This window comes from Stegodyphus dumicola, chromosome 5, assembly GCF_044657685.1.
Source record: "Stegodyphus dumicola isolate Sdum_Otavi_A_Nest chromosome 5, ASM4465768v1".
Lineage (NCBI taxonomy): Eukaryota > Metazoa > Arthropoda > Arachnida > Araneae > Eresidae > Stegodyphus > Stegodyphus dumicola.
In genome coordinates, this window is record NC_140772.1 from 148,325,956 (window position 1) to 148,341,548 (window position 15,593).

The 15,593-nt window shown below is 34.1% G+C and overlaps 2 protein-coding genes across 10 annotated transcripts in view; one reads left to right on the top strand and one right to left on the bottom strand.

The window, feature by feature from the left end:
- Positions 1–14,211, bottom strand: part of LOC118205063 (E3 ubiquitin-protein ligase RNF10) — an 83,640-nt gene extending 69,429 nt beyond the window's left edge. The window contains exons 1-2 of one of the 2 annotated variants that reach the window (XM_085817185.1): positions 13,745–14,210; positions 13,312–13,469 (exon numbers count right to left, since the gene is read on the bottom strand). In XM_085817185.1, the coding sequence (XP_085673311.1) occupies positions 13,312–13,469; positions 13,745–13,814 (228 nt within the window). In that variant the 5' untranslated portion in view covers positions 13,815–14,210. Of the gene's footprint in view, positions 1–13,311; positions 13,470–13,744 lie in introns of both variants that reach the window. The other variant, XM_085817186.1, reaches the window with a different exon arrangement.
- Positions 14,212–14,585: 374 nt separating this feature from the next.
- Positions 14,586–15,593, top strand: part of LOC118194614 (S-adenosyl-L-methionine-dependent tRNA 4-demethylwyosine synthase TYW1-like) — a 75,836-nt gene continuing 74,828 nt past the window's right edge. For 2 of the 8 annotated variants that reach the window (XM_035365791.2, XM_035365794.2), the window contains exon 1: positions 14,586–14,727. Coding sequence is in view for 4 of the 8 variants with exons in the window: in XM_035365788.2 (XP_035221679.1) it covers positions 15,164–15,251 (88 nt within the window). In the remaining 4 variants the exon portion in view is untranslated. Of the gene's footprint in view, positions 14,738–14,849; positions 15,344–15,593 lie in introns of those variants that run through there. The other 6 variants (XM_035365792.2, XM_085817188.1, XM_035365789.2 and 3 more) reach the window with 3 other exon arrangements.

A 15,593-nucleotide genomic window follows, 5' to 3' on the forward strand; every position in this document is an offset into this window, starting at 1 on the left:
TGCATTTTTTAAAAAAATGATTATGTATGAATTTTTAAAGAATTTTAATTCTAGGTGAGATGTAATAAGTTCTCTGATTGGTTATAGAATATTTGCGCATTAACGAGCTGCAATCAGCTCCCCGACTGGTTACTCAAAATTTGTGCATTCCCGCACCATTTTAAAATTTAATTCATATCTTCAAATTCCTTCAAAGATGTCTGTTTCTAAGATGAATGTTGTTATTGGTAAGTACCAAGAATTATTGGTATTGGAATAAAAAAATTATCCTTTGAGACGTTATTTTGTCCAGCCTGGCTTTCCTAATCAAAGATTTGTTTACAAAATGTTACAAGGGTCAGCAGAAATTTATTTTAAATTTTTGGAGGAAACCTCGCTAATTGCTTCTTCAATGAAGTGCGAGAAATGTGGATCACAGATGAAGATGGTTAAAAGAGCCGAATACGAGGACGGCCGTATATGGTATTGTGGTCACGGGGGAAGAAATAATCACTGTAACGGTAAAAAAAAGGATTAGACATTCCTCCTTTTTTACTGGCAGTAAATTTCCAATTGCTGTCATTTTAGCTCTAGTGTACGAAATATTCATGGGTTCTATGCACGATAGAATTCAATGTGAGCTCGGCATTTTTTCAGAAGCTGTAGCCGACTGGTGCAGTTATGTAACCGACGTTTTAATTAATTTTGTAGAAACTAAAACGAAGAAGATCGGAGGGCCTGGGAAAATCGTGGAGATTGACGAGTCCAAAATCGAAAAAAGAAAGTTTAACAAGGATCGATTCGTTGAAGGGCAGTGGGTTTTGGGGGGAATAGAGAGCGATTCAGGTCGCTGTTTTTTAGTTGCTGTGCCAGACAGAAAATGGGGATACTCTTCTGGCTTTAATTAAGGATTGGATTGATCCGGGAAACCAGATTATTTTGGACTGCTGGAAAGCTTTTGACCGTTTGAGCGAAGAAGGTTTTAATCACTTGCAAGTTAAACATTCGCTCCATTTCATAGATCCTAAAACTGGAGCTAACAACAGGTTAAATGACTCAAAAAATGTAAGTACATATTTTTCTTTTATTTTATAATTGTATACTTCAATTTTTGTTAAAAAAATTAATATACTATTTTCAAAAATTGCTGAGATAATTATTGTCGCATATGTTTTAATGTTAATTATATTCTATATAACATATTTTAAAGTATTTGAATTTAATAATATTCTAATTCTCTTAAATGTTGGTATGATGGTTTTTAATTCGATATTCAATTTCAGTAATATTTTAATCTAATTAAACGTTGGCACAATGTTTTTATAGCGGTGTTTTTATTCTCTTCTTTGCTATATGGAAGTAATAATAACCTTACTTTTAGTATTTTATACTCATAGTAAATGTATTTATTTACACTTGCCTGCCATCTTAAAAAGCGACATTTTCAACAAAAAATTAATCCATTACTTTTAACGATATTTATTCTTTTTCAAGTTTCAAACACTTTACTAACAAAAAAAAAAAAAAAAAAAAAAAAAAAAAAAAAAAAAGCGTAAAAACAGCGTTTTTCAAGATGACTGACGATTGTAAAAATCGTGCCAGCGTAAATCGCCAAAAATCCGTGCAACCGTCTACCAAAGTAGTACGTTTAATTTACCAAACATTAAAAAAATTATCTAAATTTATACAGATGTATATATACTTTTCGAGTTTGGGAATTGAAGACGGAGAATGGCCATCTAGCAATGGTAAATGGTGTGCATGGAGAAAAAAAAGTTGAGAACCACTGGTCTAGACTCATTTTTAATGGCTTCCTTACCAGTTCAGAAGTTATGAAATATATCCTAGGTTCATATTCCATCCACACAATATTATTAGTAACACAGAACTGAAAATTAGCAATTTCTTAATTATAAAATTGTCGCCATTCCCCACGAGTATTATTTGGTTTAACCTCAATAATAATGTAGTTTTTTAGTTTCAGATTTTTAAACGTGCATAAAAATGTAAACAATAAGTTTAAAGAGCTATTTTTAATTATTAAACAATATATACGAGGGCTATCCAGAAAGTAGATTACGTTTTGGAATAAAAAAATAAACAAAGTATAGGAAACAAATTTTATTATATACAGATGAAAGCCACACTCAAATACTACTTTTCTACATAGTCACCATACAAATTAAGGCATTTATCGTAGCGATGTACGAGCTTGGAAATTCCTTCGTCGAAAAATTCGGCCGCCTGCGCCTTCAACCACTTCGTTACCTCTTCTTGCCTTCCATCTTGCACAAAACTTGTGGTAACCAAGCTTTTCGCTGATGATTTCGTGCAACAAACTTCGCGAAATTTGTGCAAAACTCAAAGAAAGTTCCGTTATTGTGAAATTTCGATTTTCACGGACTTTAGCATCGACTTTTTCGAGAAAGTTTGGCGGTCACTATGCTGGGTCTCCCACTTCGATCTTCGTCGTGAACATTGGTTCGGCCATTTTGAAATCTTATGACCCACTGACGCACTCCAACTTCAGTGATAATGTTGTCCCCCTACACTTCACGAAGGTGCCGATAGATTTCTATCGGTTTACAGTTTTTTGCAGTCAGAAACCTTATTACTGAGCGCACCTCGCAGCTCGCGGGATTTTCAATTAACGCAGACATTTCAAACCGTCACAGTATCTGAACGGAGCACAGCACGAACCTCTCACTAGCACGGCTAGATGCAGACTGAGCTGCGCAACGCTCTGACCCCAAGATGGCCGCACTAGCCCCGCCCCTAGCGGACACAGACGGAAACGTAATCTACTTCCTGGATGGCCCTCGTATGTTCAAATCTTGTTTTAAAGTACAACACCTCTAGCGGGACAACTTCTGACCTAAGGCTACCGAAAAACGGAATTGAGTGCCATCCCGCCAGCGACAAACTACAATGTAACAATGCCACAGCCAAGGTGCAGAGACGACAGTACCAGTATGGTCCCTGCCAGGCCTGAATTTCCATTTGACACAGTGAATGTAGATATAATCGGTCCAATTGAACCTCCATCAGTTCGTAAACACAAATATGTACTATGTTTAGTCGACCAACATTCTAGGTGACCAGAAGCTGTCCCTTTGAGAACAATTACAGCAAAATCAACATGTGACACATTATTAGAAATCGTTATGAGAACGAGCATACCTCAGGTAATAGCTAGCGATCACGGTACCAATTTTGTTGTAGAATGAACACAAGAATTTCATGCCAGATTAGGAGCAAGGCCTAGATTTGAACACCAGGACATCCACGAAGTTCGGGATAAGTTGAACGGTATTACTAAGTTCTAAATCATATAATTAGCTTCATCATATCATTAGAAACGACGATAAATTGGGACAAACACATACCATACCTATTATTCGCTTGCTGCGAAATTCCAAATTGTACTATGGGAGTACCCCCATTTAAATTAATGTATGGAAGAGAGGCCAGAGGTCGATGTCAGTATTAAAATCGTCATAGTCAGGAGAAATTCCATTACCAATAAAATTGGGTAAAAGTGCTGTTGATTACCTACAGGAGCTAAAAATTAATTTAGAAATAGCAGCAGAGCAAGCACATACGAGGGCCATCCAGGAAGTAGATTATGTTTCCGTCTGTGTCCGCTAGGGGCGGGGCTAGCGCGGCCATCTTGGGGTCAGAGCGTTGCGCAGCTCAGTCTGCATCTAGCCGTGCTAGTGAGAGGTTCGTGCTGTGCTCCGTTCAGATACTGTGACGGTTTGAAATGTCTGCGTTAATTGAAAATCCCGCGAGCTGCGAGGTGCGCTCAGTAATAAGGTTTCTGACTGCAAAAAACTGTAAACCGATAGAAATCTATCGGCAGCTTCGTGAAGTGTAGGGGGACAACATTATCACTGAAGGTGGAGTGCGTCAGTGGGTCATAAGATTTCAAAATGGCCGAACCAATGTTCACGACGAAGATCGAAGTGGGAGACCCAGCATAGTGACCGCCGAACTTCTCGAAAAAGTCGATGCTAAAGTCCGTGAAAATCGAAATTTCACAATAACGGAACTTTCTTTGAGTTTTGCACAAATTTCGCGAAGTTTGTTGCACGAAATCATCAGCGAAAAGCTTGGTTACCACAAGTTTTGTGCAAGATGGAAGGCAAGAAGAGGTAACGAAGTGGTTGAAGGCGCAGGCGGCCGAATTTTTCGACGAAGGAATTTCCAAGCTCGTACATCGCTACGATAAATGCCTTAATTTGTATGGTGACTATGTAGAAAAGTAGTATTTGAGTGTGGCTTTCATCTGTATATAATAAAATTTGTTTCCTATACTTTGTTTATTTTTTTATTCCAAAACGTAATCTACTTTCTGGATAGCCCTCGTATAATTGCAGAATTGAAATAAGGTGCATATGCAAGATATGCTAAACGAAGGGCTATATATAAATAATTCAATCCTGGAGATCAAGTGTACCTGGCGATTCCAGATTCCGGTAATAAATTACATGCCAGATGGATAGGACCTGCAGAAATAGTATCTCATTGTAATCCAGATTCTTACAGAATCAGACTGACAGATGGTACAATAAGAAGAGTACACGTAAATAAAATTAGAAAATTTAATCCAAAAGTACAGGCAGTAGGTGTGATATTTGAGAACGAAGAACTAGGAGAAGTCCATCCCACACCCAGTGTCAGTGACAAGTCCAATCATTTTCATCTTAGCAAAGTAGACTTAAGCCATTTAGATGATGATAAAAGGAATGACATGATGAACTTGTTAAGAAAATATGAATAAATAAGGTACAAATTGCCAAAGGAGGAGAACATAAAATAAGATTAAATGACACTGAAAGAAAGAAGCCACATGTTTATCGAATCTCAGAAGCATTGAAGCCTCAAGACACACAAATCGAAGAAATGTCATTGGGATTGATTGAAGAAACCAACGCTGAAATTTCGTACCCTATTGTATGCGTTATGAAAAAAGATGATAATCTTCGCCTTTGCATTGACTTTAGACCCCTTAATGCAGTGACGAAACCAGATGACTTCCCTACGGAAAATCCTAAACAGCTCTTATTCTACATTGGGTGAATCTTTACATTATGGTAACTTGGCTATTTTTTGGCGAAAATTTGGCGACCAACCCTGCTACAGCAACCTGCTGGTTTTGTTTTGGACGCCATTTTGTTTTCACAAAGTAAAGACTTTTTTTTTTTTTTTTTTTACTCAACAATTAGGCTGATCTTTGGAATATGGTAACAGGTAGTTTGGCGACATTTTGGAGGCGATAAAGGTTACTACCTAGGACTTTGGTAATAATGTAAGAAGTACTCAGTTCCGATTACGCATTATTTTGTGTGAGGGGAATGAGAGATCATAAGATATGTCATGTGACATTAATGGACAAATTACAGTTCTTTAATCGGAAAAGGGGATAAAATTTGGAAAAATATCTGTAGTACTATATTATTTTGTATTAAGCTACATTGTGTGTTGTGTGAAATAGTGTTGATTAATTTTCGGATTGCATGGCGCTATGTAAAGTGAATTCTAAAATTTTAATGCGTTTATCTGATAATAATAATAATAAGTTAAGATTGTGTGAAAGAAAGGATATTACAGATAAGTTTGAATGGCGGTGCAAGAAATCTGGTGAAAATGGACATTTTGTGAAACGGAGTGTAAGGAAGGGTACGTGGTTTGCTGAAAGTAGTTTGAGTATGGGTGAAATTTTATTAATTTCTTATTACTGGGTGAATAGACTGCCAGTTGACTACTGGATTTCGGATTTAGAAATTAGCAGTAGTACTGCAGCCGACTGGAACTCTTTCTGTAGGGAAGTGTGTGTGCCACGTAATGAAGATTCTGAAGAAGATTAGGTAAGTTAGTATTTTTAATCATTTGAGGATATTATTTTTATGCATTGTTCTAAATGTAAGGAGTAAATAAATTAATATGGTATTATTGGAAAATTGTTACAGTCAAAAGTCGTTAATCTGGACTCGTCGGGACTTCGGCGATTCCGGATTATCGATTTTTCCGGATTATAGATCATCAGTTTAAATCTCGTAAGATGGCATGCACAAATTCTAAAATTAAAAATATGAAACCGTATTTTAGGAAATAAAGAACAATTATGATCTAAAGGGTATCAAAATTTACAAAAAAAGAACCTTAATATTTATTTGTTTACTTTATTAAACATTTCTTTCAATGTAAGTTGTTTCGTTTTATGTGATAATACTTTCTCTTTAATTCTATAAAGACATAATTTCTTGTTTAGTTAAAAAGCTCCGCTGTTCAAGTCCCGTAATTGCTGTGCCGAGAATACCGACTAACTTGTGAATCGAAATTTTTTCGTTTTCACTAACCTCTCTGTCACCTTCTTCATGTCTTTATCCATTTTTTACAGCAATTCCACTTTTTGTTGGACAGACATTAAGACATACTTTCGTTTTGTAGATCCTTTGAAAGCTCCAGAATCGGAAATTGACATAATCGAAAGACTTTTATAAAATTGCTCTTACAGTCTGAAAAAAATAATAAGCTGCATCCAATTCGAAGATTAAGGAATAACGCAAGCATCAACATTAACTGAAATAGATAATTGTATAATGTTAGCTTATACCGTCCGTTATACGTTACACGTCCGTTAAACGCGCACGCGAAAACGTATTCTGCACTTGCGCACACGCATATGCGCGTGCGCGTAAAGGTCTTACGCGCACGCGTAAACGCCTATGCGCATGTGTCAACGCGGCGCATGCGCAGAAAGTTTTTAGCTTTGAGGTCCGGATTATAGATCATTCCAGATTATGGGTGTCCGAATTAACGACTTTTGACTGTATTAGCAATGATTTAGTTTAAAGTAATTAGGATTGTAATCTAATTTTTATTAATTTAATGTATGTGCTTATTTATATTTTACGTAGTGTTTTTTAATTTAATGATCGTGATTTTGTGAGTTATATATTTGTAGTATGTTTGGAATACGTTTGAGTAGTATACGTTGAGTATTTTAATGCATTTTCGTGAAATTTTTCTAATTTATGAGAAAATAGCAGTGTACATGGATATAGTGAAGAGTGTGCGCGATGCCCTTTTTTTGCAATTCTGGGATTTTTTTTAAGTAAAAATAAGTCGTCGTGTACATGGTTTAGTGATATTTTAATTAAATGATAGTTATTTTGGGAATTTTATGTTTGTAGCAATTTGGTATACGTTTCAGTTGAAGTAAACATGCATGAAAATAATTTAAATATTTGACACTATGTATTTGTAACCATTTTTAATGTTTGTGGTAGAAATTCGTTCGTGACATTTACAATATAATAGATAATTTAGAGGTAAAAGTTTTTGGATATTTTATTTATTTTATACGTGGAAATCTTCATCCTTGGAAAGGGTATATACTTTTTCACGATCAGGTAATTTCATATATGTTCTTTTTACCGGATTTAAAGATTCACAAAATTTTCATGCATTTTCGTGAAATTTTTCTTATTTATGACAAAAAAGCTGTGTACATGGATGTAGTGAAGAGTGTGTGCAATGCCATTTTTGTGCAATTCTGGGATGTTTTTTAAGTAAAAATAAGTCGACATGTACATGGTTTAGTGATATTTTAATTAAATGCTAGTTATTTTGCAAATTTTATGTTTGTAGCAATTTGGTATACGTTTCAGTTGAAGTAAACGTGTATGGAAATAATTTAAATATTTGACACTAAGTATTTGTAACTATTTTTAATGTTTGCGGTATAAATTCGTTGGTGACGTTTATAATATAATAGATAATTTAGAGGTAAAAGTTTTTGGATATTTTATATGTGGAAATGTTCATCCTTGGAAAGGGTATACATTTTTGCGATCAGGTAATTTCATATATGTGCTTTTTACCAAGTTTAAAGATTCAGAAAATTTTCCTGCATTTTCATGCAAACTTTTGTAATTTATGAAAAAATAGCAGTGTAGATGGATAAAGTTAAGAGTGTGTGCAATGCCATTTTTGTGCAATTCCGGGATGTTTTAAGTAAAAATAAGTCGACGTGTAAATGGTTTATGTGTATGTGCCATTCTGAAAAACGCGCAAGGAGTTTGCGATTGTGCACTTTTTCCCAATTTTGCAGTTAATATTTGTCATGATTAAGCAGTTTTGTTACATAAAATTTCTAGCATAAGTGTAATTCGGCTAGTAGATCATTGGAAAAAGTGTTGAGTAAATAAAAAGAAAAGAAACACGTCTTTACTTTACAAAGACAAAATGGCGATGAAAAAAAAAAAAAAAAAAAAAAGGAAGAGGGTTGCATTAGCAGAGTTGGTCGCCAAATTTTCGCCAAGTTACCATAATCCAAAGATCAACATTTTTTCCAATAATCTGCTAGCCGAATTACGCTTATACTTGAACTTTTATGGAACAAAAATGCTTAATCATGACGAAGATTAGGTGCAAAATTTGGAGAAAGCACAGAATCGTAAACTGCTTGCCGTGTTTTTAAGAATTGCACATACACGATATTCATATACACGTCGACCTATTTTCACTTAAAAAAACATCCCAGAATTGCACAAAAATGGCACTGCGCACACTCTTGACTTTATCTATGTACATATCGACCTACTTTCATTAAAAAAGTCAAAGAAAATTGACAAAAATCCAATTCTTGTTACTCTTGTAAAAAGCGCCAAACAAATAAGAGGGCGTTTCTGCACTTTAGCAGTGACATTGAGTTAAAAGCTTATTAGCTAAAATCACAATCGGAATTTTCAGGAAAATGTCAAATTACATGTCTCATGATCTCTCATTTCTCTGAGACAAAATAATCTGTGATTCGAACTGTGTACTTCTCAGATTATTGCTCAAGTCCTAGCTAGTAACCTTTATCGCCTTACCAAAATGTCGCCAAACTACCTGTTACCATATTCTAAAGATTATCCCCACATTGGAAAAGCCAAAGTGATATCCAGCATTGATTTACTCAAAGGCTATTGGGCCACATCATTAGAAAGTCAAGAATTATCATGTTTCAAGACACATCGAGCTCACTATCAATTTAAAGTCATGCCTTTCGGGCTACGCAACACCGCAGCAACATTTCAGAGAGTGATGAACCAGGCCCTTGCTAAATACAAAGATTTTGCTCGAGCCTACGTCGATGACATAGCAGTTTATTCAAGTAGTTGGAATGAACATTTAGCACATCTTGACACCATTTTTTTCAAAATTGTTAGAACTAAAGTTTCCCGGAAATCTCAAAAAATGTTCATTTGCTAAAACTTGCAATAAGTATCTAGGACATATCATCGATTCCGGCAGTCATGGTACTGATCCATAGAAAGTGGATGCTATCCAGAAAATAGCTACACCTCTAACAAAGACACAATTGAAAAGCATTCTAGGCCTATGTAATTATTACAGAGATTACATTCCACGTTACGCCGAAACAGCTTATCCATTAGCCAAGCTCACGAAAAGAAGAAGTCCTGAAGAGCTGTGCCGGACAGAAAAACACGATGAAGCATTCGATAAATTAAAGAAATGCCTAATGGAAGCACCTAATCTTTATATCCCTGTTACAGGATTATCTTTTATAATTCAATGTGATGCATCTTCAACAGGTGTTGGAGCCTGCTTATCTCAACGGAAAATTGTTCTCGATTAGTTACGCCAGCCAGAAGCTAACCAAAATACAACAAGCATGGCCAACTATCAAGAGGGAAGCTTATGCTGTTATTTAGAGCCTGAAAAAGTTTGAAACTTGGATTTTTGGATCACCTATGGAACTGATAACTGATCACAATCCGTTAACTTTCATCACGAAGAACGCACCTTAATCTTCGAAGTTACAGAGAAGGGCTTTAGCATTACAAAAGTATGATACTACAATTTCACATTGCCCAGGTACTAAGTTAAGCAATGCTGATGCATTGTCCAGACTAGAGACTATTGAGTGACTTGTGTGAAAAAAAGAACTTTTTATAAATATTTATGAACTCTTAAGATTATTATTTTTTTATGTGTGTGTTTCTTTTTCAAATATTCTCCTAGAGACTTGCCCAGGTGGCTAAGTTAAGCAATGCTGATGCGTTGTCCAGACTAGAGACTATTGGGTGACTTGTGTGAAAGAAAGAGCTTTTTATAGACATTTATGAACTCTTAAGATTATTATTTTTTATGTGTGTGTTTCTTTTTCAACTACTCTCCTAGAGACTTTTAAGTATATCATAAAAACTTCTACTGCATTAGAATTGTTTAATTACTAATTTTTAATCATTTATATGTTACAGTTTCAGAAGAAGTCTTGTAGTAGGTATAGAAGTAACCTGTATAAATATTGTGTTATGATCTTTCAACTTCAGTATTGATTGATTTGTAGACTTTAGTACATAAGTCTCCTTTGTTTGACGACACCATATTTGTCATATTTCAATAGGCTTTCACCCTATTTCAATCTTGGATGGGGGGTATGATGTATGGGTGACGCCAACCAACAAGATGTATAGAGGGCGCTAACTCTCAGTCTGGAGAGGCACCAAAAGTTTAGTTTCCAAGAGGGAGACCGACAGAGAGGTCATAGGAAAGGCTCGTGGGAGCCATTAATGAAACCGAAATTATCTTGTATTACTTTATATATCTCAGTTATTAGTGTTGTAGTTTAGTATAAGTTTTGTGTTTGTGAAATAAATGTTTAAAAATACAAAAGGGTGGAGTTATTTCTCTATGAGGTGGTGGATGAAGAAAGGGATGATATCACAAAAACCTGGACATAAAATAAGCTAGTGGCGCCATCTATTGATGAAACCAGAAATAAAACATAATTTAACACTCATCTCAACACACTAAAAAGCACACTCTTGTTTTAGGAGATTATAAAAATTCTGTTGTCATTCCCTTCTTTCCATCAATTAGCTATAAAGTTGCACACATTTTGCAGAAATTTAACTTTCATGTTGTTTATTCTCCCTTCAATCAAATTCCGAGTTCCAGGATATGAATTCCTGGTGTATTCATAGGATTCCTTGGCAGTGTGGTTTAATTTACATTGGCCAAACTAAGACAGCCTTAAAATTTCGCGTCAAGGAACATGAAGCATATGATGATGTAAAGAGGGCACTGGCTCTCAATCGGAAGGCACCAAAAAGTTTAGTTTCCAAGAGGGAGACCAACAGAGAGGTCATAGGAAGGCTCGTGGGAGCCATTAATGAAACCTAAACTAACTTGTATTACTTTATATATATTTCAGTTATTAGTACTGTAGTTTTAGTATGTTTTGTGTTTGTGCAATAAATGTTTAAAATACAAGAAGCTGGATTTATTTCTCTATGCGGCGGAGGATGAAGAAAAGGTGATATCACAATGTGTATACTGTATCATATCGCCAATAAAGTCTGCTTGGTGAGATTTGCATAGGCAAAGCGGAAAAAGTACCTATAATAATAATAAGGAAGCACTTCCGCAGAGAACCCGGTAAATGTAAACATTGCCAACTTTGGCGATAATAGTTCAAACCTGGTAACCAGCGGATTTATCCTTTTCGCTTGTTCGAAGTTTGCAACCATTCCTCTTGCATTCATTTTGTTGAATTATCACTGTCGTTGTTCCCATTTGCAGATTTATATTATTCTTCTCTTATTTATTATTATTTTTTCTGAATTTTTTAACAACGAATAGATAGAAATATTTTCGTAGATAGATGCCAGTTCATGATTCGGGATGAAAATGGGGTGAAAGCTAATTTGTAACACGGCTGTTCACGTTGTGTTCTTAATTATTAACAGCTCTAAGAATCATGAGGTTTCCATCTTCTAAAATAATTTGCTTCCGTAGGCCGCAAAAATGTGCATGTGCATTTTAAATAATTAAGTAATGCTTTTATTTTTATTATTAGTTATTGTCATCTAAAATTGTGAGAATAAATCAATTTTGATGGCATAAAATTTTAACAAGATAATATATTGTTAATGCTTTTCTAACAATAACCTTTCAGAGGATGGCAGGTGTGACATAAATAGATAATTAAATTGAAATAAAGAATATTATTTGATTATATAAGATCACAGAATAGTTTGATGCATCCCCATGGTCATCAAAATTAGCAAACCACTGCTGGTGTAAGGAATATATTGTTTTCTTTGTTAACTGGAATTTAAGACAAATTTTTTTCGTTTATCACGTTTAATTTCAGTACATTAATATTAATTTATATTTTTAAATAACTTTTTATTTCCGTTATAAATGCTTATATATTGTCTTATGCTTAATATATTCTTTTCTATGCTAACTTGAATTTAATAAAAATTTATTTTCGTATATCACGTTTAACCGGTTAGTTTTACATCTACATCCTTATTATCAGTGAATTTTTACTACCATATGCGTAATATATTGTTTTGGTTGCTAACTTGAATTTACATGCACTAAAAATCACGTTTACGACTCGGCTCATCGTCGATGGACCGCGAGCTTGGCGAGTAAAAATGCAACGGCGCCAACGGATTCTCTGCGGATGAAAACCCAATAATAATAATAATAAACACTATGAATTTGAAAGAAATTACCGTATTTGACGGCATATAAGACACACTTTTTTTCCTAAGTTTGGTCTCAAAAAAAATTACCTGCATCTTATACGTGAGGGTAATTGCATTCAATAATTGTTTATTTGGCTTTTACGAAATGCGAGAACTAAAAGAAACCACACTATTGAAACTTTTTTTCCTTGTGTGTGGCCGTCTAAATAAGGATGCGTCTTTTATGCCGTCAAATACGGTAATAGCATGACAGAATCAACAAACAGTTTGGCCCCCAGGTGACTTCACTACTGGGACCAAGGCATATTTATGGAACACCTTTGTAATAAAATTACCATCATCTGCATATTATTGAAATAAGTGAATCACTAGCTAAAGAGTGAGGAGAAGACTCTTACGAGCTAAGCAGAGAGTTAGATAAGAGGTACTATTGTTGGGTCTTGGCTTCTCTTTCACAGGCGCCAAGAAACATGACAGGAACATAAGTACCAATTTTACATAAGATAGAGCACAATTTTATACATGAAACATATTACAGTTTTAAGTCTGCTTAGAATGTGTTAGCAAATCTGTTATTATTGTTGTTAAAATCAGTAAAAACTACTTTTAATTTTTTGTAAAATATGCATACAAGTAACAAATTACGAAAAGACATAAGCTCATGATTCCTATGGTTAGATATAGAGAAAGGTTAAAAAATAAAAAAATACACCACGTGACACGATTAAATAATACGTATCCCCCCTCTGAAAAAACGATTCTTATTTAATCCTCTACATAATTCTATAATAAGGAAAAACTCAAAACATACCTCACTCCTGTATCTCTCACAAACAGCTGTAGTTCTATTTCTTGGTCTTTTGTCAAATAATTCTCTATTTCTTTGAGGATTAGGTTTTCGCCTAGGTTCAGGTCGCGGTGAAATACTTTCTTTGACTCTTGGTAAACGCAAGTATTTATTTGTAACATCTAGGGATTTAAAAAAAAATGGAAACTTCAAATACTCACTATAACACGATACAACGTTGATTTTTATGCATATATAATTCTAGTACGTGAAAACAACTTTCTAACTACAGTGTTTTCACGCTAAATAGTACATAACAGTGTCACGTGAAATAACGAATTCAAATTTCAAAGTACGAACAACGATAAACAGATTACGCAATTCTAATGACACGAATTATACTAATATGAATAAAACACCGTACGTGATCTACAAAAATTTTTAAATAGAAATTCACCTTGTTTTGATTTCGTTTCCGAGTTGGAAGACCTAGACGATGATGTACTTCGGGTATTTCCTTTCTCCATTTCGCCCACTTCGAATGGACTTGTTTCCAGTTTTGAGGGTGACACGAGGAAATTCGACAGAAACTCCACTAGGAGCTACACAGTATGCTTCCGTATTCATTGTAAATCTATTTAATAAGCCATATTCAATTTAAAATTTGTAAAGATAGACTAAAATTTTGATTTAAATTTTCAAGATTCGGAAGATGTAGCAAAATAACAAATTTATAAATATATGATAGAAACGTATGCTAAATATCCTCTTTCTTATTCTGTGTATCTTATTAAGTAATCCTATTGAAAATGTATTTAAAAAAATCTGAATAAAAAAAAGAAATTTCGTTCTCAGCCGCAACCTGCGACTATTGGAGATAAACACACTGTCGTCGCAATATGGCGACGGAATGTTTTTAAAGGTTTTTACGTTTGAGAAATTCCGTTGCCAAACCAAAGGATATGTTTTGCATGTAAGAATGAATATGACCAAATTTCTCTAGATTAGATGAAAATGAATAAGCATACAAGGAGATTAGACTTGCAGTGGAATTATTTATTTTGGAAATAAGCAGAAAATAAAGAATCATTCTTTTCATAAATGATTGACTATTACAAGATCAGTTATCGGAAATGCAAAATATGAATAAACTGTGTTTTCGATGTCGTGAAATTGTCATTTAAAACTTCACACACTAAATTGCTTTTTAGGAAATTATAAAATTTGTTTCCATGCAATAATATTATATGTATATATATATTATATTCTTATCTAAGCTTTAGATTTTTGTCAATGATTTCCTTTTCAATTCCTGGCAGCTTTAGATCTCGAAGAATATTTATCTGCGCGCATAATGTGATTCGCACGTGTTGTGTTGTTTATTACATTCTTTACAAAACGCGAGCACTTGTTTTTGAAGTGATTGACTAGATATATTTTGTAAGAATTTGTGCGTATCTATAAATTAAAAAAAAAATTGCCTAGAAATAGATGATTTTTATTTTTTTTTTTACATATTTCATAACTGATTTGTATTTTATTCCTATTTTACAGGAATTTCATCATTTGTGGATTTTGATTTTTTAAAATTCAGTTTTAGCCATGAATTAATATTATGTATAATCTGTAAGTCTTTGCGGAAGCATGTTATCAAAACGACTCCAAACTTCAGCATTTTAATGCCAGTATTTTTGACACCCAGTGTAGATTAAACATATTAATTCAAAGTGAAACAGACCTGAATTTAATTTGCCATGTGAAAATATTTTAGCTGGTGCTCTAGGATGGTGTCATTGCCTCCTGGAACCGGCCATGATTAAGTTCAGAAGATTCATGGCATCTTCTGTTTGTCTGACTGATTTCATCATAGTTATATATGTGTATCTATGATTGGTCATCTAAATATTTGAACAATATCAAGTATTATTTTCCTTCAAGACACATGCCTAAAATTTACATTTCATGTAAGATCTAGCTTAAATTCTTGTCTTTGAAATATCTATGAATGCAGGAAGTTTTGTGACTTGGAAGTACCCTTTTTCAGTCCCAGAGAAAGGTATCTTTGCTCACTAGACAGTATCAGGTTTTAGTCAAATTAATGCTTTATTGCTGATTCATAATATATTATTGTACTTATTTTGAGTTTGAATATTGTTGTTATATACGTTAAAAATTGTTCAGTTTTTTGATTATTTGAGCAAACTAAATTGAATAATCTTACTTCATCCATGTGTTTTTTTTGAAAATCAGTTTGATTACTTAAATGCAAGTATTAAACAGATATATGCCTTGTATACTGCAGTTGG